Source organism: Lonchura striata, chromosome 1A, assembly GCF_050655825.1.
Source record: "Lonchura striata isolate lonStrDom1 chromosome 1A, ASM5065582v1, whole genome shotgun sequence".
In the NCBI taxonomy this organism is placed as follows: Eukaryota; Metazoa; Chordata; class Aves; order Passeriformes; family Estrildidae; genus Lonchura; species Lonchura striata.
Window position 1 is genome coordinate 24,171,206 of NC_140741.1, and position 22,456 is coordinate 24,193,661.

General features: G+C 41.3%; 2 protein-coding genes across 5 annotated transcripts in view; both read left to right on the plus strand.

Annotated features, from left to right (window-relative positions):
• Positions 1-16,771, plus strand: part of RFX4 (regulatory factor X4) — an 87,149-nt gene extending 70,378 nt beyond the window's left edge. For all 4 annotated transcript variants that reach the window (XM_021535963.3, XM_085570368.1, XM_021535952.3 and 1 more), the window contains exons 16-18: positions 4,811-4,973; positions 6,507-6,645; positions 15,219-16,771. In XM_021535963.3, coding sequence (XP_021391638.1) covers positions 4,811-4,973; positions 6,507-6,645; positions 15,219-15,491 — 575 coding nt within the window. In that variant the 3' untranslated portion in view covers positions 15,492-16,771. The remainder of the gene's footprint in view (positions 1-4,810; positions 4,974-6,506; positions 6,646-15,218) is intronic.
• A 3,115-nt stretch (positions 16,772-19,886) lies between these two features.
• Positions 19,887-22,456, plus strand: part of RIC8B (RIC8 guanine nucleotide exchange factor B) — a 31,818-nt gene continuing 29,248 nt past the window's right edge. The window contains exon 1 of the mRNA XM_021535931.3: positions 19,887-20,144. Coding sequence (XP_021391606.2) covers positions 20,028-20,144 — 117 coding nt within the window. The 5' untranslated portion in view covers positions 19,887-20,027. The remainder of the gene's footprint in view (positions 20,145-22,456) is intronic.

The window sequence follows — 22,456 nt, forward strand, 5'->3', positions numbered from 1 at the left end:
ATTTGGGTTGCAGATACTGTAACTCCATGTGACTGTCATATAACAGTTAACCAAAAGCCATTTGCCCTTGTCCTGCCACTACAGGTCCTTGTAAAAAATCTCTTTTCATCTTTCCCTTCAGATACTGAAAGACCACAATTGTTCCCATAGTAGTACTTTTGAGGCAAGAAAGCTATTTCTGATTATTTTAGTTGGTTTTTTCTCAGCTTTTCATTTTTAGGTTGTTTTAAAAGCTTTAGTTTGAATTTTACTCTTATGGTCTGGTGCAGTCTCACTTTTGAGAGTGTGAAAATTTTGTCTTCCACAAACCAAATTTGTCAATTCAAGTAAAGCTCTGGTTAACATTAAATATGAATATGTGGGTATTTGTTTTTTCTTAATTAGTAACACCTCTATTTGCTATGTTCATCATTATATGGACTAGTTTTAGTTTGCTTTTTAGTTTGCTAAACTGTGGAATGCAGTGTTTATTCACATAAAGCAACACAAAATAACAACTGTGTCTCAGCTAAAGGAAATTGCTACACTTTAAAGTAGGAGTGCTAAAGATGTATTATACACACTCAAAATACTTCACATACAGATCTGTGGCATTATATAGAATATTTTGAAACAGGAACCTCTGTTCTGGAAATACCACACTATTGATTTTCTTATGTGTCTTTATGAGGTAAATGTAAAATTCTACAAATGCTTTGCAGATCTTGAGAACTAGTTCCATTGGTTACCATTAGCTGTCAGTTCCCCAATTTAGGGCATCATTAACTCTTTTTTGCTTGTGACATTAGCAATAAAAGTTAACTATTAAACTTGTATTTTAACCTTTTTGCTTCAGTCAGTGGTCAGTACAAAACCAGCAAATTAAACTGTTGCAGTGACATGATATGTATCAGCCTGTGGTATCTGTCTTGGCACAAGTAACATTTTATTTAAAACTTTTTGTTAGGTAACTAGACAGTTAAAAAGCTAATTAGCCTCCATCCTTTCTAAACTACAAAGGCTAGATTAATGATTGATCAAACTGCAACAATATTGTAGTAAAAGTGATAGCTATATGGCTGACTATGCCATTCTCTCTTAAAGCCCCTCTTTCAGCTCTGATTACTGATTTGCCAATGCAATAATTTTTAGACAGGCCAGAATGAACTCCAAGTTGTTAGTTCTTAATATCTTAGTAAACTATAGAGTGTGCTGTTCAGTTTTAAGAAATCTATGCATGAAATAAGTAGTCAGGTCAGCAATGGTCATTAAAAGTCACTGTTCTTCCAAGTCTGGGCTTATTAAAGTTCTGGGAATACTAGCACAGGTCTATCCCCTCTCATATTTGTGTGTATGAGCGCAACAGATTTTTGGTTCTTTTCCTAAAGCTTCATCTCCTGGACTCATATGAGTATTTGAGAACATCAGCTCTCGCTCAACAATCAGAATTCAATTCTCATAGCTGCAGAGAGCAAAACTCAAAGGTTTCAGTTTCAACAGGCAATACTTCCCTTCAAATGTAAGGGCTTCTTTTTTTTCTAAAGCTTTATATGTGAAGTGATCTGTTTGTTTTGTGGGGACAGATTGGGGGTTTGACTCTGGATTTCTGACTGCTTGAAGTTGGCAGTACTGCTGATTGTCACACATAATGCACAGTGCTGGGAGTGTCTCGCTGTGTCTTGCTGGTTGTTTGCTCCAGCATAAAGCAGATATAAAGTGCAGCATTGTGAAGCATCTTCTGGGTTTTCTCTGCACTGGTGTATGTGATGGCATCCATGACAACAGGACTGTTGTAGGACTAATAGCAGTTCCATTTATATTTGGCTCCCCTACAGATCAGATGGCCTCTTGGTTAGTATCCTCAAAATCACTTTTTTTTTTTTTTTTAAAGAAAAGAAAAAAGAGTGATAATAAATTAATTTTCCTATTTTAATCAAACCCTGCATGTTCAGAACACAAAGCAGAGCAAATTGTTGCTCAATCACTATTGTTTTTGCTTATTTCAAAAAAGCAGTTCAGTTGGGTTCAGTCATATCTAAAAGAGACTTCATTTCTTGGAGTTCAATTCTGCAACCAGCTGAGGAAATTAAAAATAAAGGACAGAGACCTAGGCAGGCATTAGAAAGCTAACTGTGGAAACCTTTCACACTTAACTCGTTCCTCCTTTTCCACCCACCACAACATTGGCAGTACCCTGGGTGACCTCATACATACTTACACACAGTCTGCAGACCTGTTGCCATCTTCCATCCTTCCTCCCTGTATTTGTAATTAGGTCACTGAAAATAGTAGCATCCCTTCTACAAAGACAAAGAGAAGTGAGGTAAATGTGGGTTCCCCAGAACATTCTGAGAAAATTATTTGCACTGCTTTCTGTCATTCTCTAAATCAAGAGTAAAACCCCACATACTTTTGTTTCTAAACCAAAACCTGCAAAAAAAGAGAATATTCCCTTGAGCAGCTATGTGAGGTACTATCCTGTTGTACCTCACACATTTCTTGGTTAGGAGAATTAAACAAAGATATTTACAGCTCTCCCAGTGCAAGACCTACTTTCTACATTTATTTCTGTGACATCTGGGCAAGCACAAAGCTTGTTACTCTCCAACCATTTATTTTAAAGTTGAACTGAGATGGCTGACAGTTAGATTTGAATACCAGGAGTGGCATGTCTCATCCAAGGAATTTGACTTCCCACAGGGAGCACATGAAACAACTTGCTGTTCTCGACTCACTCATTTTCATCAGACTATGATAAGATCCCCACTATTTTTTGAAAAAAGAAAAGGAGATTGTCACAATGTCTGAGGCCAGTCGAGTCACTATATTTGATAAAATGCAAAGGGTCTTTTGGTTCATTTATTACTGCTTCTTATTAGAGGTAGGAAGGTCATGTCATTTTTGGATGAATGGCCAATTTTTTCTTGGAAAAAATAAAACCAGGTCAAAACTTTTGTTTTATAGTGAAGTGAAAAAGTAGGAAAAAAACTGCAAGCAATAATGTTGCCTAAAAATAAGCATTTGGAGTTTTTCACCCTCTTATTGTCCTTTCTTTTCTCTTTGTTTTTGCCTTTTGCATTTAGGCCTGTTTTGAAAGAGAGTTGCAGATATTCTTTTGGAAGATAACACTGGGAAAATTTGTTGACCTTTTGAAATTGAAATGTTTCATTAATATATTCTGTAGACAAGTTGTTGATATTTTCAAAACTCTTTTGTTTTCAAATGAAGCTCTTTGGTAACTGCAAAAGTACATCTGGTCCCTTCTACCTAAACTGTATTTTTTAGTAAAGGCAGGCTTCCTTAAACATTTTCCCAACTCAAGGAATCATGAATGTTTACTTGTCCACGGCAACAGGAGCTAGTGTTTCTTTCTGGGGTCTTGGGAAGCTCAGTGGTCCTCTGCAGTGGGAGGAGATGAAGACAGAAAATTCAAGAGTCAGTGGCAGAAAATGCAGGCATGTGACCACAGACCTATCACAAATACTTTGGCCATAACACATGCAAGGATTTGTATTGTAAAAGCACCAAATCACACTCTGCTGAAGTATTTCAAGTTGGACTTACCTTGCAAAGCTCAGAATGCCTTCTTTCATTTGCAGAATTAAGCATTTCCCACCAGAAAAAAAAAAAATTGCCTGATTTTGCCAAATAAAATCACACACACCTGAAGAAAATGATGCAAACTTGAAATAGGCTTTTTGTTTCCCAAAGCCATGGAGTGGACACAGGCCTGGGAGTACAATCACTTCCCCCTCTGAATTAAGTCCTTTCATGCTACAGGAAGTCCTAGAATCCATACTGAAAAAACTGAGTCACCTCCTGCAATTCCTTTTAGCTGAAGAAAAAGAGTCAAGAGTGCCCAGAGACCCCCAAACCAGTGTTCTCATTGGGTTAAATTCAGTGTCCTGGTCCTCATTTGCAGGGTAATCTCAGCCAGAATGGTCATGACCTCCAGCAAGAGCTATGTTATACTGGAACAATGGATCTGTCAGCCTCCTGAGTGAAAGGGGTGTGTGCAAAGGACAAAGGTTTCTCAGCAGCTGGCTCATGAAACTGGAGTTCCTGCCTGGAAGGGATCAGGATGATTAAAAAACTCAGCACCTTCTAAGCAAAATGGAAAACCCACTTCTTTGCTTTGCTCTTCCCACAAACACTCTACATGACAAAAATAAATTAAGTCCAGCCTCTGCTACCACTAAAAAAAAAACCAAAAAACAGAAAGAAACGCTATTTGCAGGAAGGAAATGACTAGGCTATTTCTATCTACTTATCATAATTTGGGGATCTTTGTAGTGTTGCCACTACAAGGGCTGATGCCTAGTTGTGTGGAACAGGTACAAACTGTAAAAGGATTCAAGATATTTATTTGAATAACATTAATTTTTTTCTAATCCTTCATTGTTCTGATTGTACTTCCTACCTCAGTCCAGGCCTCGGAGCTGAGCAGGCCAGCAGCTCTCTCTGTGTGAGAGAGACCCCAGGGTTTGGTGCATCATGCCTAAGAAATCTTAGCTCTGATGTTCTTCCATTTCTAAGTCCTGTCCCAGGGTTTTGGTTTTTTTCTGCAAAACTATTCCAACACCACATTGGAAGTCCACAGTGTCAGCTGTTCCAGAATGTTTCATTCTTCTGGATCTTTTCATGCTCCAAATGATCTGTATGTGCTGATATTTATGCCTCAGATATGACTGGCCACAAGTTCACTTTGGTCAGTACACTTTCCATGATCATTGCCTGTTCCTTTGTTTTCCTATAATTGTCTCAAGGCATGACACCTCTGTGGATGACAGCCCTTGTTGAATGTGTTCCTCTGGCTCCTCTCTGTCTGCAGGGGCTATGCAATCCTACACATGGTCACTCACTTACACTGTGACAACAGCTGCTGGGTCACCTGCAGAGAATTCCCAACAGCTGCCCTGCATGAGGAGCCCACACGTACCTTCATCGTCCGTCACACACCGGATACCTGTTTATCCCCATCGAGAAGAACATGGGTAAGGCACTTCCCAGTGTCTTGGGTTTTCTAATGTGTTTTTGGTGGGATTTGGATGAAATTCTGCTTGGGTGTTTTTTTTTTGATGTATAGTAAAAGCCATTTCTTGCTGTAGTTAAGTATGTATAGCAAAGATGCTGGTATCATAATTCTTTGGCTGTTGTTGCTATTCTATAATTATATTATGTCTTAGTTTTATCATCTCATTTAATTCTATTCAAAACCACAGTAGGCCTGCAAGATATTTTCCAAAAGAGAAGGCATAAGTAGATTTCTTCTCTGATTCCTGTTTTCATGTGCCATATTTGAAAAAGCTAGATGTGCCTAGAGAACAACCTAACAAGATCAGCAAATGCCCAGGTGCTGCTATGATGCAAGAAGTTCAAAAGGTTTTACTCTGTTCTTCAGTCTTGTTGCAAACTCATTAACTCTACAGAAGTGTTTTCCCAGTGTGAAAGACTCTAAACTGTTTGGAAGGGTATCAGTAGATTAATTTGAATCCTGCATCTTCTTCCATCTTGGAGATGGTTAGGTTTAGATATCTGTTTGAATGTCACTACTATGCCCTTACTGAGAAAACCTGGATAAGGAGAAAGGGAACATCTTTCTTACCCAGAAATATGACTGTTAGGTGGAGGCAGAAATAGAACAGCACAGAGGTTCAGGAGCTGAGAGAATTCAAGACTTGGAACAGACCACAGTAAGGCAGTGTCCATGTTATATGTATGTGTGTATATATGTGAGAATTTGTTGTTTCTTCAGGAATCTCTTGCCTCTGGTGCTGGATTATGGTGATTTGAGGAAACATTTTATTCTAGGTGACTCAGCTTTTCTGAAAGACTGCAAAGATCAGATGTTCACATGTTCACAAAACTGGGGAGATTGCAGAAAGTGTCCATGCATCTTCTGCTAGTGAATGGTTCAGACAGTGGTGGCTAACAAACTCAGTAGCTAAGAAAACTGCTTCTTCTTCTGCCTCTGGATGTCCCTAGGCAGGAGTTTGGGATTCAACAAAGAAAGTAGATGGGTTCTCCAACCTCACATCCCACTCCCTAACTGAGCTGGCTGTGCTAAAGCTGACCATTGTGCCCTTCAGATTCAAACTAATTCACTTCTCTCCCTCCCAAAAAAGGAACATCTGACTCCAGTGCAAGGAGATAGCTGAACCCACTGTAATTCTTCAAGTCAGGGCTTACCTTACTTCCTCAGCCTGGATAGCAATTTACTGGGAACGTGGCATTAGATAACAATAAAAGGGAAAGACACTTTCTCCTCAGAAAGTGCAGAGCTGAGTCTGCAGTTTAAAATTAGTCAGAGAAACATGCTGGGTCTCTCTATTTGATATTGTGCTGGACACACACTTTCAGTAGTGGCATCTGCTTCCCATCTGAGCTGGAAAATGTCTTTTTGAAAAAGATTTAAAATATCCTTCTTCAATTAAAAAAAATAAAAAAGTATGTTTCGTAATAGTTGTGGAATGATTAGTGAGAATAAATTATTGTGTATACTAAAAGTGGTTTTTGATGTATTTTAGATACACAGGAAGTTACAACTATGGTAGCTATAGCAACCAGCATCCCCATCCAATGCAGAGTCAGTATCCATCCTTACCACATGATACTGCTATTTCTGGACCACTTCACTACTCAGCTTACCACAGAAGCTCTTCACAGGTAATCTGCATTTATTACGTGATGATAGTTTTTATAACATCTAAAATAATTCCGTTTTTAAATTTATCAGTATATTAGCTGTCTGAATCAATAATATTCTCTCAATAATATTCAATAATAATCAATAAGCTGTCTAGATATTGATGGCTCCTCTTTTTTTATTTTCTAATAATAACTAGGTATCTTTTAATTTCAGTGGAGATGAGAAGTAGCTTTAGATTGTCAGGATAAAGCATTCACTTTAAAATCCAGCAGTCTGGATCTGTTTCTGTTTTAAGGAGTAGCTAAAGTAAAACCAAATATAACTAGCTGTATGATTCTTAGGTGTTGGGAGGAGGGAGAGATCCCTAATAAGAAATAAAAGTGTTTTCATTTAGCTGAAGATGAAGAGGCCATAGTGAATTCTTGTGGGCTCTCTGCTTTTGAGGACACCCATGTTTAGGAATTTGCCAAAACAGTGAGTTCTGCATATTGTTTGAATAACTTCATGACACCACTGCAGAGGTTGTTTAATCTGTATTCTATAGTCTCCTACTAAAATGTTTAGAAATTATATAAATTATTCTTCCACCTCACAAAGTTGAGCCAACAGGAGCCAACACAGATGAGGTATGAAGATCAGATCTGGCAAGAGTTCCAAAGTAGTGCCACTGTTTGGAGGGCTTCAGTGCCTCATGCAGCTGGTGCTTCCTCAGTGTAAGCAGCTGCTCTCTGGACTCTCTGCTGGAAGACTGGCAAAGGGCAGACACAGAAAGAAGGTGATGGTATCAGGGTATTCCACTTCCACTCACACAGCACCACCTACCCTTTACCAGAAATTTATAAAATTGTATCAGGGATGCTGAACTGTCATCACTGGCCTGCAACAATTTCATACCAGATGCAAATGAATTTGATGGTGCTTTGAAACTGAGCACACAAAAACTGCATCTCATTCTGGTCTTCAGAATCAGTCTGCCACATGACCTTAGAGAGGAGTTGTTTCTCCTTTTTATGCTTCATTTTCCCTAGCTGTAAGATAAGAATTATGGTATTGATCTCAAAGCTCTTTGAGATCTGTACAAGCCCAAGATGCTCATTTGGAGCAGTTCAGCAATGGCTCCCTGGCTTATGGAAAGGATGAGCTACAACTTCTCACCCATTTGTGTAGCACCTGGTCTGTCAGACTACATGAGGTGTCTGGCTTTGTCTGAGGTTTTTTGCAGCTGCTCTATCTTCAGCAGGAAAGTGAATGAACATTGAAGTGCAGTGTCCTGGGACAGGTTTGTTTTCCTCCATTTTTCAATATAGGTATTACCCTATTATCTCAATAAACAATTAAAGCAAATCAAGATAACACATTTTTAGTTTACTGATATCCTGATTAACATGCTATATGCAAACAGTAGCAAACATTGAACTCAGGCAAATATTTTTCATACTGCAGTAGGCTGTCTCTACAAGTGCAGATGCCAGATCACTTTTTCTTCTCTTTCTAGTCTTTGAACTGTCCTGAACACATATGAAGAACAGCTATGCTATAATGATCACTCTTTAAAGGAAAAATATTTCAGTTTCTATGTGGCATGTTCATTCTCATGCTGCTTATAAACTGAGATGGAATTGCACAGCAAGACACAGCCAAAACCACCCCATCAGTGTGCTTGTTCTGTATTGAGAGGAGCTGCAAACTGGAATCTTACTTTTGAAAAATTATTTCCAAGTATTTAACAGTTTGATATAAAATTTACTGACAGTGTTTTTAAAGCTAAGTTAGCATCTATAAAATGCCTGATCTGATAATAAGTCATTTCTTAGTTACTTTTAACCAAAAAAAGTTCACAAGATGTCCCTAACAAGATGTTAGGGAACTGCTCTTTTTCTAGTGGTCTTTGTGAGGGGAACATGTTGAAAGGAGTTGCAGCAGGACTCGTGATGCTGCAAAATAAAAATATAGGAAGGCAAATTTACAATGAATATATCAACAGCTGCCACTATACTGAAACCAAAGGGACTGCAATGTACAGAGCTGTGGGAGTATAATCAGCTGGGAAGAGGAGGCATTGGCCATAACTTTGAAAAGAACTCTTTGTTATAATCTACATTCTGGCCAAATATGGAACTTTGGCTCCACTTTAGGAACTATTCTACCATGCTCTTTAGGACAGTGTTTAGGGATTAACTCCTATGAAAAAAAAAAAAAAATCTGTGTGTGTGGTAAATTCTCTAAAAACTTGGATTCAGGGAGAGCCCTTATCTCAGACAAGCGTCTGGGCCAAAGCAGGTTTTATCTGTGGTGGGTTTAAGCTGCTGCTATTAATAACTATTTTGGTCTTGCAGAACATCGTATCCAACCTGTTTATATGGAAGAGAGTGACACACTCCAGGTTTTATCAGCTACTTTGAGAATTTTGATTTTGTCATTGGAATCTTTAGAGGGAGGCTGTGCTGGGGAAGAAGTCACACAGATGTAGATATTTTACTATTTACTATTTTAATGTTTATTATTAACTATTACTTTACAGCTCTCAAAAAGTGAAGGTGGAGGTCTGGCAGTACAGGCTGACTAATTTCCACTGATGGCTAAGACTCTTTTTGATGACAGGAACAGTCTGTTCAAACCTTGGTCTTAATCCCAATTTTTTCTTCTTCCCTCACCATCTGTGAATAATTCTCAGAACAGTTCCTTACTTGCAATTCCAGGCCTGATTGATCATTTCTTGACTTGGCTTACTGGCCAGGAGCCTGGCAGACAAATGAAAAATGATCTACAGATTGATCTGTTACTACCTAATTCTCTAAGCCATAGTGCAGGAGTGCATACAATATTCTGATGCTACTCCACCATCATATAGAAGGCAATGGTTTAGTGTGTGTGTGTACATAAACACATCTCTACTGAGACTTTGTTTCATCAGTTCTTTATTTCATCTGCTTCTGCAATTTTAGGTGCCACGGTTGAAAATAGGCAACGATTCTTGTCTAGAAGTATCGGCGAGGTCTCATCAACCTATGTGGAGTTTAGCAGTTACGTCATTTGTGACCTTCACAAAGTCACAGTGTAGGCTTGACTGGCTTCTGAGCACAGCTTTTATCTGCAATGTTCACCCTGGCTGGGTGCTACAGGTCCTAATCCTCTTTCAGACTATCCAAAGTATTTCAATTCACATAGTTCTACCTTTTCCTTAGACATGAACTAATTCATGCTCCAGTAATTTTTCTTTGCAAATTTCAAGACTAACACTTTTAGTAAGAAGAATAATTAGAGAAATCTGCAGCAGTATGCATTTTAACATAATTGGTAACATATAAAGATGCTCATCGTTAACTGTAAGTATCCTAATGCATAACTCTAGTGAATCACACTGTAGATACAATTATCTAGGTCTTACCTCTAGAACCAGAAATAGGTGTGTGGAGGAAAAGTCTTAGAAGTAGGGTAAGTAGAAGGTAGTCCTTTCACCAGTATAGCTATGATGACTTTGGCAGGAGCTAACCTAAGTATATTCTGAGAAGTAAGCAGCAGTTGGAATGATGTTTTTGTAGCAAACCACTCTTCATTACCCTGTCTTTGAGCTTTTTTGTACATGTAGACTTTGTCAGGCATGAAACACTCATTCCTTGTTATTGCATTGGGTGACCTAGAGGTTTTTGGGTGATGAGGAATAGTGAATATTCATTCCCTGTTTATCTGCTCTCACCATTCAAGACATTATAGATCTGCATCACTCCTTCCTCACCTCCTTCCTGTCATCTCTTGCAGAATGAACCATTATCATCTCTTCAGTTTCTGTTGTGACAGGTGCTCTGTGCACAGGAGTTATCCAAGGACTGCAGGGCAGGTGTAGTCTGGGGAAGCTGTAAATGTCCTGTTCTCTCAGTTGTGCTGAGCAGGGAACCTGATGGAGCTGGAGGTCCCCTCCAGCCTTTCTGTGCAAACCTGACTCTCAGAGTAGGTAGTAGGGACTCAGCCAAGAAGTTGCCACATTTACCACCTAGATCTGAGAATCCCTCCTTGATGCCACACTAAACACAACCTCATTTTGCCTTTTCTCATTTGCCACTTCCAAAATGGAACAACCATCTCCAAACAGTCAATCTCGGGTCACAGAGAGCCATAGAAGCAGCATAGCAATGTTTCTCCTTTTGTACCATGCACCTTAAAGACAAGAAAAATAGATTTATTTGTTTGTTTGTTTATTTCTGCTGCATTTGTGAAGATCATAGTTAATTTCCATGATGTGGGCAGAACAAATCACTCTGGAAAATGCTGCAGCAGTACAGTCTGCTGTTCAGCAGTAGATCAAGTCTGCACCTCTCAGAGGCCCAGAGCACAGTGTTTGGGCCATAGTTAAAGGAAATTTAAGCAATGTTATTACTCTGACTCTCTTGAACTCCTCTGGGAAATGCAGTGGTCTCATGTAACTTCCCAGGGTGCAGCTGCAGCACTACTCAGTTCTTCTGTAAAGTACTGCATGCCACAATTCTACTAAACCATGTCTTCCCTTCATATACCTCTGCAGCAGAATTTTCTAGATGTAGTACTGTAAAACAGTAGTAACTCTTTTTGTGACAATGGGGGAGCCAAAGACATCCTCTCTCAGATAGAGTCCGTGCTTCAGTGTCCATTCATGTTGTTCTGACTCATCTACTTTGGGGAAAAAAAAAAGGGGAAAAGTTCTTAATCTGCCAGCACATACACATTATAAACTCATGACTATACCAGTGCAGCAAGAATAACACCCTCCCCAATAATCACTCTGTCATCAAACAGCTGGTAATGACAGGAAGAAGAAAATACTGCCCAAATCCCACCCATGCAGCAAGAGTCATTGTTCCCAACTGTATGGCTTCATAAGGGCCTTGAGACTGTTAGCATGTAATTGAAGTAATTATGTATTGAATGCAACAGGAAACAGATGTCTTCTTTTGAGCTAATTACAAATAGCATTTTCCAAAGGCTCCAAATGCCACTCCCAAAAGTACTGAAATCACTTAGATGGACTTCAAAGTTTCACTTGGCTTAATTAACAGATTCAATAAGGTTCGATTTGTGGAGAAAAGGGTAAATTTAGAGTGATAAAGATGCCTTTAATCAATAGTTTAAATTATGTAATTTTATAATATTCAAGCATATTTTTATGAAGTTAATTTATAGCCAACTCTCCACAATTCAGTAGTTTCTGGTATGTGTTACTTGCAAGTCCTAAAGTAATGGCTAACATGCAACATTAATTTATAGCATCCAGCAAAAGTGGGAGCTTATACAATGTAAAGTCAAAGCCACATTCATAAGGAAAATATTTTGCTGTTTGGACATTGAAACCTTTCACTTCCATTTATAATTCACTGGTGAGTTGAAAATAAAGATAAAGAGATTATTCTCCATCCTTTCACTGTAGAACCTCAGCCTTCACTTCATGGGAAAACATATTTAATGTTGTATTTTCTAAAAGAATACTAAAATAAATTGAATTAATTTTACTTCTGTGGGCAAGGCCTTAACAATAATCTGCTCAAAGTCTCACAGCCTTAAAGGGCTTCTTGTCTAGGTCTAACGGCAGCAGTAGAAACAAGTGTGAGTCAACCCAGAAAATGGCAATTTCCTGTCAAGAGTCCTCCAACAAACGTCGCTTTTATATCTGGCAAAGATCACTAGGCCCCAGTGTTTTGAGTTCAGCTTAAGCACTCTTCATTAAACCGGATGTAGAGTGTGAAAGGTGATTCAGGCAGCATGGGCAGGCATCCGCCCAGATGGCTCTGCTTTGGACACTCCAACAAGGCTGAATAGATGCTTCATTGGGTGAGTTAATAGTCAGGCAGGGGCCAATGAGTACTTTAAAAATATTGTCTTTCAATAGTCTCTTCACTGTAGGGAAAAAGAAGCCACTGAGTCATTTGCGATTAGCTGACCTACTGTTACAAAACTTTCCATCTTGAATTCAGTCATAACAGAATTTATTGTAAAATACTGGATATTTAGAGTCCATGTTATTTTCAAGCAATTCTTCTTTTTACATTCATGACACATTCATAAACACAGCTGCATTGGGTGTGCTCGATGAAAAGGAAAAGCAGCACACTGTATCCTGTCCCTTCATGTAGAGCCATTCCCCTGCCTTCTCAGTAAGCCTAAGCATGGCCTCTGGGCTGTACATTGGAGGAAGAAGATCTTGCTTTTATGGTGCATCCTGAAGTTCATTCGAGGAGCCAAGATTTCATTTGCTTTCTGGCACAAGTTTTGTGGTTCCAAATGACCAAAAAGACATATTGTGGCTTCCCCACATACTGTTGTGTACAACAAGGGGACCCACCACAATATTCCCAGAGTTCATTCTCTTCTTCCTGATGATAGCTGAATGTTTTCGCAGTTTACAGATTTTCAAATAGCAAGTTATCCTGGCTGAAGATGGATTTCTCTTGGTGTTTGTAAGTGATATGAAAGCATGTGATTCCCCTGTTAGAAGTCACAACCTTCATCTCAAAACCTCAAAGGAAAATTGCACTGAGGATGGCAAAGGCTTCTGGTATGGTTAACAACAAAATAGATCAATTATCTCACTGTGAAGAAGACAAGAGAGAATCACTGGTGTATTATGGCAGAAGTCTAGGGTAACCATGTTGTAAGTACACTCTTTAGTACAAGAATCTACAGTGATTTCATGCATAGATCAATGGGTAATAAAAGCAAAGACCACCATAGCTGGTATCAAGTAAAACACTACTGAAGACAAGGAAGAAAGTTTTAGCTTGGGCCACTTACTGTTTCAAAGCTTCAGTTTTCATTTTTGCTGGTCATTGGAAGTTCTTATCGTCAATGAAAGCTTTTGGAAAGTCAACAAGTCTGAAGACTTGATTCTCCTTCAAAGGAATATAAGGCTTTTTACATTCGGAATGTAAGCTCTGCTGAACTTTTCTACTGAAAAATACTTTCTCTGGGGTGAAAATGGAAATTTAGATGGTGTTGTATAGACCTGTTGTCAGTGTTGCCAGGACAGGTTATTCTGGCAGCTGGAATAGCAGAACAGTGTTGAAATGTCAATGTCAATGTTCCAGGGTGGTGCTGCAGTTTAACACCCCATTTCAGCAGCTGGATGGCACAGGCAGATCCAGCCTGTGTGGTGATGGGAAGTACAGGATAGATAACACCTTTGATGTCTTCCCTCTCATCTGCCTACTGGCCTGCCTCCCCAGGACACACAGGGATGTGCTAAATCACTAACTACAGTATGTTGGTCAAAAAGTCTTCTTGTTCTCCTCTCTAGTTAGGAGTGGCCAGCGTGTGGCTCTGAGCTGCTGAGGCTTGTGAGCTGTTCAAATCTGTTTGCCAAGGCTGGCTTGCCTTCCTGGCTGTGGTCTGAAGGGAGGCAGCACAAGCTCCTCATGGAGACACTGCTGCAATTGCCTTGGGCTTATGTAACAGTTCCTTATGCAACTGATTAACCCCAGGCCCATCCACAATGGCGTAATGTAATGAAAGCCCCTGGGAATCTCCGCTACTTCCTCTCCTAGGAACACCTACTCCAGCTCTTCTCTCCATAATCCTCCAAAATATGAGGAAGGGGTTTTGCAGCCATAGAAAGTTTTGGCATGCAGCTTGCAAGGTTTGTAAGCATCAGAAGTGATAGTCCTGCTTTGGCGTGCAGCTTTCTAGTGTCAAGCAACCCAAGACATGGAAATTTTAAATGTGACACTTTTTTGCAGAAAAGGTATAAAGATGTAAAATGTAGAAGATCTGAAGGTACATGGCTGGCCAATAGTAACAGGGATCCTCACCATCTCTGTGATGCACATGGATAACGGGGACAAAACAGGGAGAACTGTTCCTCAGACACAGAACACAGATGATCTGCCCCTGCAGGACAGGCAATAAAATAAATACATGCTAAGCAAGCCCTCATAAGTACAATTTACTTTCTGTTGCTGGGTAGCCTGTGGCTATAGAGGGCAAAAACTGTTCTGTTTTCCTTCCTATCTTGCACTTCTTTAGTGGAAGCCATTTGTCAGACTTTGATTTCTAGTTTCCAAGTGTCACTGTGAACAGCTGGGGACTAGAAAGAATCTCCTCCTGCCTGCCTCTTTCCATAAGTTCTCCAATTAGCTGCTGTGTGGTCTGGGGCCAGACCACACAGTTTTCCTGAAGAAACTGTCAGGATGTCTTGTGAACACTTTAAAGGGAAGGCACCTTCCCAGAAGTAAATATTCTTTTGCTCCTCTCCCTTAAAATTCATTTGAGTGAGGAAGAGTTTTATTTTCTGATTTTTAGTAAATAGCAAGTTTTTGAGTAAAAGTGGGAGAAAAAAAAAATTAATAAGATGTATTTTTCTCCTCCCAGATACATCTAGCACTTGGATAAATTAACTCAATATTTTAAATCAGTGACCATTTTGGAAGACATTCCCTGAAACTTTGGTTTACAGTAGACAATGGTTATCTTATATTTCACCTTCAGTATGATACTTTGTTGTTGGATAGCTGCTAATTCGTATGATTTTGGCTTTTCTAAACACAAAATTGTGACACCACCAGCCCTCATTTTAAAATGAAGTATGTGGCAGATGATTCTTTGATTTCATTTTTTTTTTTCATTCTAGTACCCCTTCAATGGACCAACATCAAGAATGGAGCCCTGTTTGATGAGCAGTACTCCCAGGCTGCACCCCACACCAGTGACTCCACGCTGGCCAGAGGTCCCAGCTGCCAACTCCTGCTACACGAGCTCCTCCATGCACTCCACGAGATACGGCAATTCCAGTGACATGTACACGCCCTTGACAACACGCAGGAATTCTGAGTACGAGCACATGCAACACTTTCCCGGCTTCGCCTACATCAATGGGGAAGCCACTACGGGCTGGGCTAAATGAAGATGACTGGTACCAGCTGAGCCCACACACTTACAAGAATTGCAGAAGCTTCATGCCATGCGGGACTTTCCGTGGACATTCTTCAAGGGAGGTGAAAATGGAAAAGATCCTGGGCAGATTTCCTAAGGTGGGCAGATTGCAGACCAGTATGACTGAATGTTCCTGTAGCCGAAAAATACTTTTGTGCTGTTCTAGACCATTTTTTGGGCTGATTGGTGCCTTTTTAAATTCTGGGCCAACCCTGCGTGCTCTCAGTTTGAGTGAGCCAATTTTACCCCCTCTCTTATTGACAAATGTTAATGAGTCTTACAAAAAAAAGTACTGAAACAGGACCTATTTATAATTTGAATTAAAGACAGGAAATTTGCCCTCAGCAAAACTCCGTCATCAGCTCTTCTTTTAAGCTCTCAATGCATTCCTTAAAAACCATTCTGCCAAGTCATCACGTACTCATATCAATTCCTCTATTGGGTTCCTTAAAAGGACACATGTTGCTGTAGGTTTCAGTTTACACCTAACTTTGTATATTGATGCACCTTTCTGTTGATCCAGTAAGTTTGATCTTTACAAAAGAGAAGAAAAGACATGTAGCATTGAATTATACACTGCCTTAAGTTGACTGTTGTTCTTATTATATATGTATTTGTGTTGAGTTTGCACAATCTGGAAAAATCTAACTTCTCTGGTCAGTAATGACAAGGTAAGAAGGGACTCGGGGACTCGGAAGATTTTGGATTCAGAGCCACATATGTTAAATATGATGATATGAAGCAATTATATAAAGAAAATGACAATGCAAACATGATTATTTGCTTAATTATCTATTGACAGGTATGAAACTGTTCTCTCAATTCCTTCACGTGGTGATAATTCTCTATACGTCTACAAAAGCAAAATTCAAAGCTGTGCCTTTGAAATTATTCTGTACTGTGTATGTGTGGAAAAATGTATTGTATTTTGGGGAGAATTTTTCTTAGACATTTTCCTTCAGATTTGTAGCTATTTGTGAGGTTTTGTTAGTTTTTATTAACATAGCTTTTTCTTCTGTATTATAAAACACACCAAGCAATTATGGTGGACCTATTACCCTATGGGTAAGAAATAAATAAATGGAAATATGACAACAGGCATTTTAGTAGTTGTTTTGTAAATAAAATCTTTGATAGCACTCAGTGTGACGATAACCATGTTTATGTCTGAAATGGACATAAGTGTTATTTGTACAGTTGTGCAAGCTATATGAGGGACTTTCATACCCAAATAAAGTTCTTGAAAGTAAATAGATGCCAGTTAAATTTACTTAAATACAAAAATGTCTACAAGCTGAAGACCTTAAAAAATGTGAGATGTCATCATGCTTTTATCCAAGGAAGGACTCCAGAACAGGTACAATTCGTGGTAAAATGGGTGATGCATCTCCACTTCCCTGATGGGCTGGTGATCATGACCTGCCATGGTCCTTCCAAGGACCAGATGCCTTGGGTGAGATGTCTGTGGGTAGCACTGACCAGTAACTCAAGGCTGGATCTTTGGAAGCATCAGGATGGTGATGAGCCCAAGCACTACTCAAGGGAAGCCAGAGCACTTCTGCTATTTTTTATAGTAAATTTTTAAAACAAAATAAGCCTAATCTCCATTGACTGAGAAAGAGGAGAAAATGAGACTATTTTAGCATACAAATATTCCATATCCTTCAATACCTTTGGGGACAGCTCAGGCAGACTGTTCAGGGAGGAGGAGGGACACTAGACACAGTGTGAGACCCAGAAATAATAAAACCTTTCTGAGTGAAGAACTGCAACATCCTGGGTGTCTTGGGAGAGGAAATTCTGACCAACAGCAGCACCACAAAGCTGCTCATAAAAAAAGAGCCAAGAACATCATCAGTCAAACAGGGCTTGGAAAGTCTTTTGCAAAAAAGCCTCCACAGTATTTTTATTTTTTTAAAATTAATTTAGAAACTTGTGTTGATGCCTCAGGAGTGTGAATGTGCACTTCCAACTACCATTGAACTGCTTCCTGATGAGGGCTTTGATGTTTAAAGTAGACATTCATGGGGGGCAGTGTACAGACTGTGGAACAGGGCCACCTCCAGCATGAGAAGAGCTGCAAGGCAAAGCAGGACTCATCCTGGGCCACAGCAGCTTTCAGGTCACAGACTGTGCAGCAGGCCAGGGAGTGCAGCAGCTCGGGAGAGCACCATAACCTTGGGTAGAATGTCTGGTGTGGGGCAAGAATGTCTTAAATCACCCCAGTACAAACTGCCAAACCTCCTGAGTCAGAGTCTGCAGGCTGTTATTTAATCCTTTCCCTTGACCATGGAAACTAAAAGTTGGGTTTTCTTGCCTAGCCATGCATTTATGTGCATATAAAGTAAATATGTGACTATGCAAACATTGCTGATGAAACTTTTATACCACATTCCAAAATATTCAGTCTCAATTGCAGTTTCTCTTTTGTTATTTTTTTCTATTTTCTTCTTTCTCTTACCTCTCTTTTTTTCCTATTTTTTCTCTTTTCCTTTTCCTATTCCCTTTTTTTTTAAATTTCTTGCTTACATTCTCTTTTTTCCTAACAACAAATACACATTTTTATAAAGATCTGATCTTTTTAATGGGCTAAGACATATAACAAATGATAGATATATAATATATACAGTAGAATAGAAAATAATATACATTACAGCATAACTGACATAACACATTTTATATTTTTAAATAGATATACACACAAATATATATATATATATATGTATGTATGCCTATAAAAATCCATTACAGTTCTTCAAGATTTTTTCATTACCAGGTAGAAAAAAGACTCAGCGGGGGAAGAGCAGTGAGAACTCCATTCAGTAGCATGAATCCTGTTTTTGTCAGGCTACCTCTTGCTGCTAAGGTCACTACCCTTTGACAAAAATGGCCTCTGACCTCCCCAGCCTCACAATTCTGTTGTGACTGACCCTGAAACCCATGAAATTCAGGGGCAGACATTGCTTTGGAAGGTTTAGATAAAGCTGACTAACATGGAAGGGCTCATGGTATGCACCCATCTGAAAAGGTCTGGCAGTCCTTTGGTAGAGGATGCAATTTATTCTGTCCTTCTCTTTCATTGAAATCCTAATCCTTCATATGCTACATAAAGTGGAAGCTAAAACACGCTGATGATGAATAACAATGTGCCTTTAAAGGGCAGTAACAGTTTTCTAATCTTTATTTTTCAGGTTTTGTAATAAAAAAAAAAAAAAAAAAAGGCTATGTACAAGTAAAATGAGTGTTTTGCTGTGGTGTGAAGTCACTCTAAGCAGGCTTATAGTTTATTATAGAGTTGTAAATCTAACAAGCAAAATACTCTTTTCACTGGGTTTCTCTCCAAAGCTCCATTAGTTTACAGATGGATCTAACTCAGAAGAAATGCCTGCACATTGGATGGCTGGATTTTGTTATTCCTTGCAGTCCAGTGACTGTGCTGTTCTGGATTTATATCTGTTTTGTGGCAAGAAATTCCTAAGGAGGAAATTCAAGTTCTGGTTTTGGTCTGTCTTAAAACACTGCAGACATGCACCACCTGCAGCTGCAACCTCCCTGGCATTTCCCGCTACGGAACCGGTCATTTGTGAGGTGGAAGGTTTGTCTTCCTCACGGATTCCTGATCTGAAGGAATAAAGATTTCAAGAAGAGACCGGCCACAGCTCCGAATGAACGTGTTTGGGGGGTGGTGGGGGGTGGGGGGGGGGGGTGGTGGGGTGGTGGTGTGTGTGTTAACTTTAATATATAATTTTCTGATACCTGGACAATGAATTTCGATTATAGGGCACCTTGAGTACTTGAGTATAGAAATATTGTGTATGCACCTTGCCCTCCTGCTACCTCCTGAACAAAATGCAGAATTTTTGTGTACCACCATTGCTCTGGTGGGTTAGACTTGAGGCAGGTTTTGCTGCCAGACGCTGTGGCGAAGCCCCGCTGCAGGGAACACACAGAGACCTCGCCTGCGGTGGGAGCCCAAAAGCTTACGCCTGAAAGCTTAAGAAAAACCCTGGTTGTGGCAGACCTTCGCCTTGTGACTGGCTCGGTGAGCACAGGGCAGGTCGCAGAGAGCACACGACCGGCCTGAGGAGGAGGGAGGGAGGTGCCGGGCAGTGCCTGTGCCGCCGCCCGTCCGAGAGCGCTCCCGCCGCTCTTCCCGCCGGGAGCCCGCGGCGCTGTGGGCACGGACTGCAGCACCCATCGTGCCCCGCGGCGACAAAGCGCGGCGCACTCCGCCGCCCACCGTGCCGTTGGGCATGCTGGGAGATGGAGTCCTCTCTCCGCCACGGCCCGCAGACGGGAGGGCAGCCAATAGGAGGGCTCGGGGGTGCGCGCCGCCGACCCCTCCAGCCAATGGCGTGCGGATGCTGCCTGCCAGTCCGAGCGGCTTCCGCGGGAGCGTCGGGCGCGTCAGGGGGCGCGGCGCGCGGGCGGGGCGCGGCCGCTGCCGGCGGCGCCGGGCGGGACGGGACGGAACGGAACGGGACGGAACGGGACAGGACAGCCGGCCATGGAGCCGGGCGCGGGGCCGGGCCCGGAGCTGGGCGCGGTGCTGGAGGCCGTGGAGGGGCGCGGCGGCGGCGGTGCCGAGGCGGTGGAGCGCGTCCTGGCATGGTACAACGAGGAGGTAACGGGTCCCATCCCCCTCCCCTCTGCGTCGCCCCCCCGGCGGTGTCGCCGCCCCGCCCCGCCCGCCATCGGCAGCGCCGCCAGCATCATCCTGGTCCCCCCCGGGCTGGGCTGTGCGGCGGGTCCCCAGCGCTCGCCGCTTCACCGGCGTGGCCCCTGCCCGCCGCGGGCCGTGGGGGCACCGCGGCACTGCGGGGCGGACAGCCGGGGCAGCGGCTGCAGGACAGAGACTTCCAAGGCAGCACAAAGCCCATCGCCACGCTCGGGCCCCGGCACCTTCGGGCTTGCGTTCTGCGCGCCCGGCGGGTAGTGTGGGATGTCAGTGATGGGCTGTGAAAGGAGCTGGTCGACAGCGTTCGTTTGCGGCACGGGTCTTTTAACCTGTCTGTACCGCTGGGCAGGGCCGCACAGAGGAGCACCGAAGTCTCTTGGTACCTGCTCACCTGCCTGACGTGCTGCCCTTTGCGGGCAGCCCTTTGTCACCGGGAATGGAGAGCGCTTTCCATCGCCTGGACAGCGACCGTGTCAGTGTGCAGGGGCTGTGTGTGAAATGGGCTGTCAGACCCCCCTTCATTTTTCTGTGTTTCTGGCCAAGCAAAACGAAAGGGGAAGACAGAGCAGGTTGAGCTTTCAGTGCTGGCAGACATGAAAAATTAGTAAGGGTCTACTGCTTTTGCAGTCTGATGTGGGTATGCTCAGTCAAGAAGTCCTGCTGATGTAGGGAGATGAAAATCAGAGTGAAAATAGATGTTGGGTGAATCTTACATATTTTCCTCACCCCTTCTGATAGGAGCATTTAGACACATATTGCAGTAGAGCAGCACATTCCATTCTGAAACATTACGTCTGAACCCATCAGGTATCTGCCCTTTGTATAGGTGCTTGTGTGACTGGTGCACAAGTCTCTAAAGCTGGTACTGACTCAGAGTTTGGCTTTGGCTGTAATTTAAATGCAGTCATGTTGAACTAATTATTGATTGAAAATTAGGAATCTGTTACAGGAACGAGCATTCAAATCTTTAGTTAAAGTTTCGTTGTTTTGTGATTAGGGGAGAAGTGAATGTGGATGTGATGTGGGTATTCTTCAGCCTCTAAGAGGTGTCTTGAAATTTGCTATCTTAAGTGCAATATGTTTTACACCTAACAATGGCAATAACTGATTTCTTCTCTCAAATTTGGGCTTGTAGAAGAACAGTGAGTAACAGTCTTGACATAGGCTGCCTTTGTGCAGGTGAAATTCAAAGGTAGAAATTGATGCAGCTGCAGGGCACTTTGTCTGAAGGATTGGTAGATCAGGAATTCATGGACACATGTGTTTTAACTTGCTGACCTCTGAGGTACAGAGGAAGGATTCTGATTGAAGGAACCTTTTGTCTCTGTCCTTACTCTTCAGAATGAGTCCATGTTAAATATATTCTGTCAAAAAGCATGCACAAGCATAATTTCTTAATTTTGCTGCACTGGATTTTATGCCTTCTCAGCAGCTTTCTCAGATGAATTATTTAGGCTTGAGTTGAATCCTCAAGGACAGAGTGAGAGCTCATGCACCTTCTGTTCTGACATTTCAAGTATTTGCATGAAGTCTTGGAGTTAAGTATGTAGCTAAATACTTCTTTTGGAGAGTGTGAGAAACTTCAATGCTGTCTCAGTATGACATTGTTCTTACTGCATTTCTTGTTCAGACTTTTTAATCATATTGCCTCAGTCTGTTTTTTGTACACTTTGTTACTGACATTTTGTCTATGGGCCAGCAAAAAGTGGGCAGAGTACTCCAGGTTCCAGAGCTTTAGGTTTCCTTCCTTACTTTTTTTTCCAATAACAAATTAAATATGCTTTAATTGAAAAGAAAGGCTGGATCAAGTGTAGTTCCAAGGTGCAGGTGCCTATAGAATAACCATAATGGGAGAAATTAATAGGTCTGTTGGTGCTTCTGTGTGCTGTCCCATTTGCAGTGATTATTCCAAATCTCTGTTCCTCTACCACTTAGGCTTGTTCTCACTACATTGCTTTTGTAAACTTGCAAAAATGTTCATGTGCAAGCATAAAGGTTGTATTCTCTTGGTTAAATTGCTCATCATTCAGTGCTCACCTATGTTTGATTGGCATGTTGCTGAACTCCTGTGGTCCAGTTGGGAGCCCTGTAAGAGAGAGGAAGGAATAATTTGCCTACTATTGAGAGAGGAGGGGAATAATTTTCCTAACATCCTCAAGTCTCTAACTGATGTTGGCAACTTTTGGTGATTCAAGCCCTTTCTGTGTAATTGTGAGCTTGGGTTATGAAAGGTAAGAGGGCCCATGAATGTGCTATGG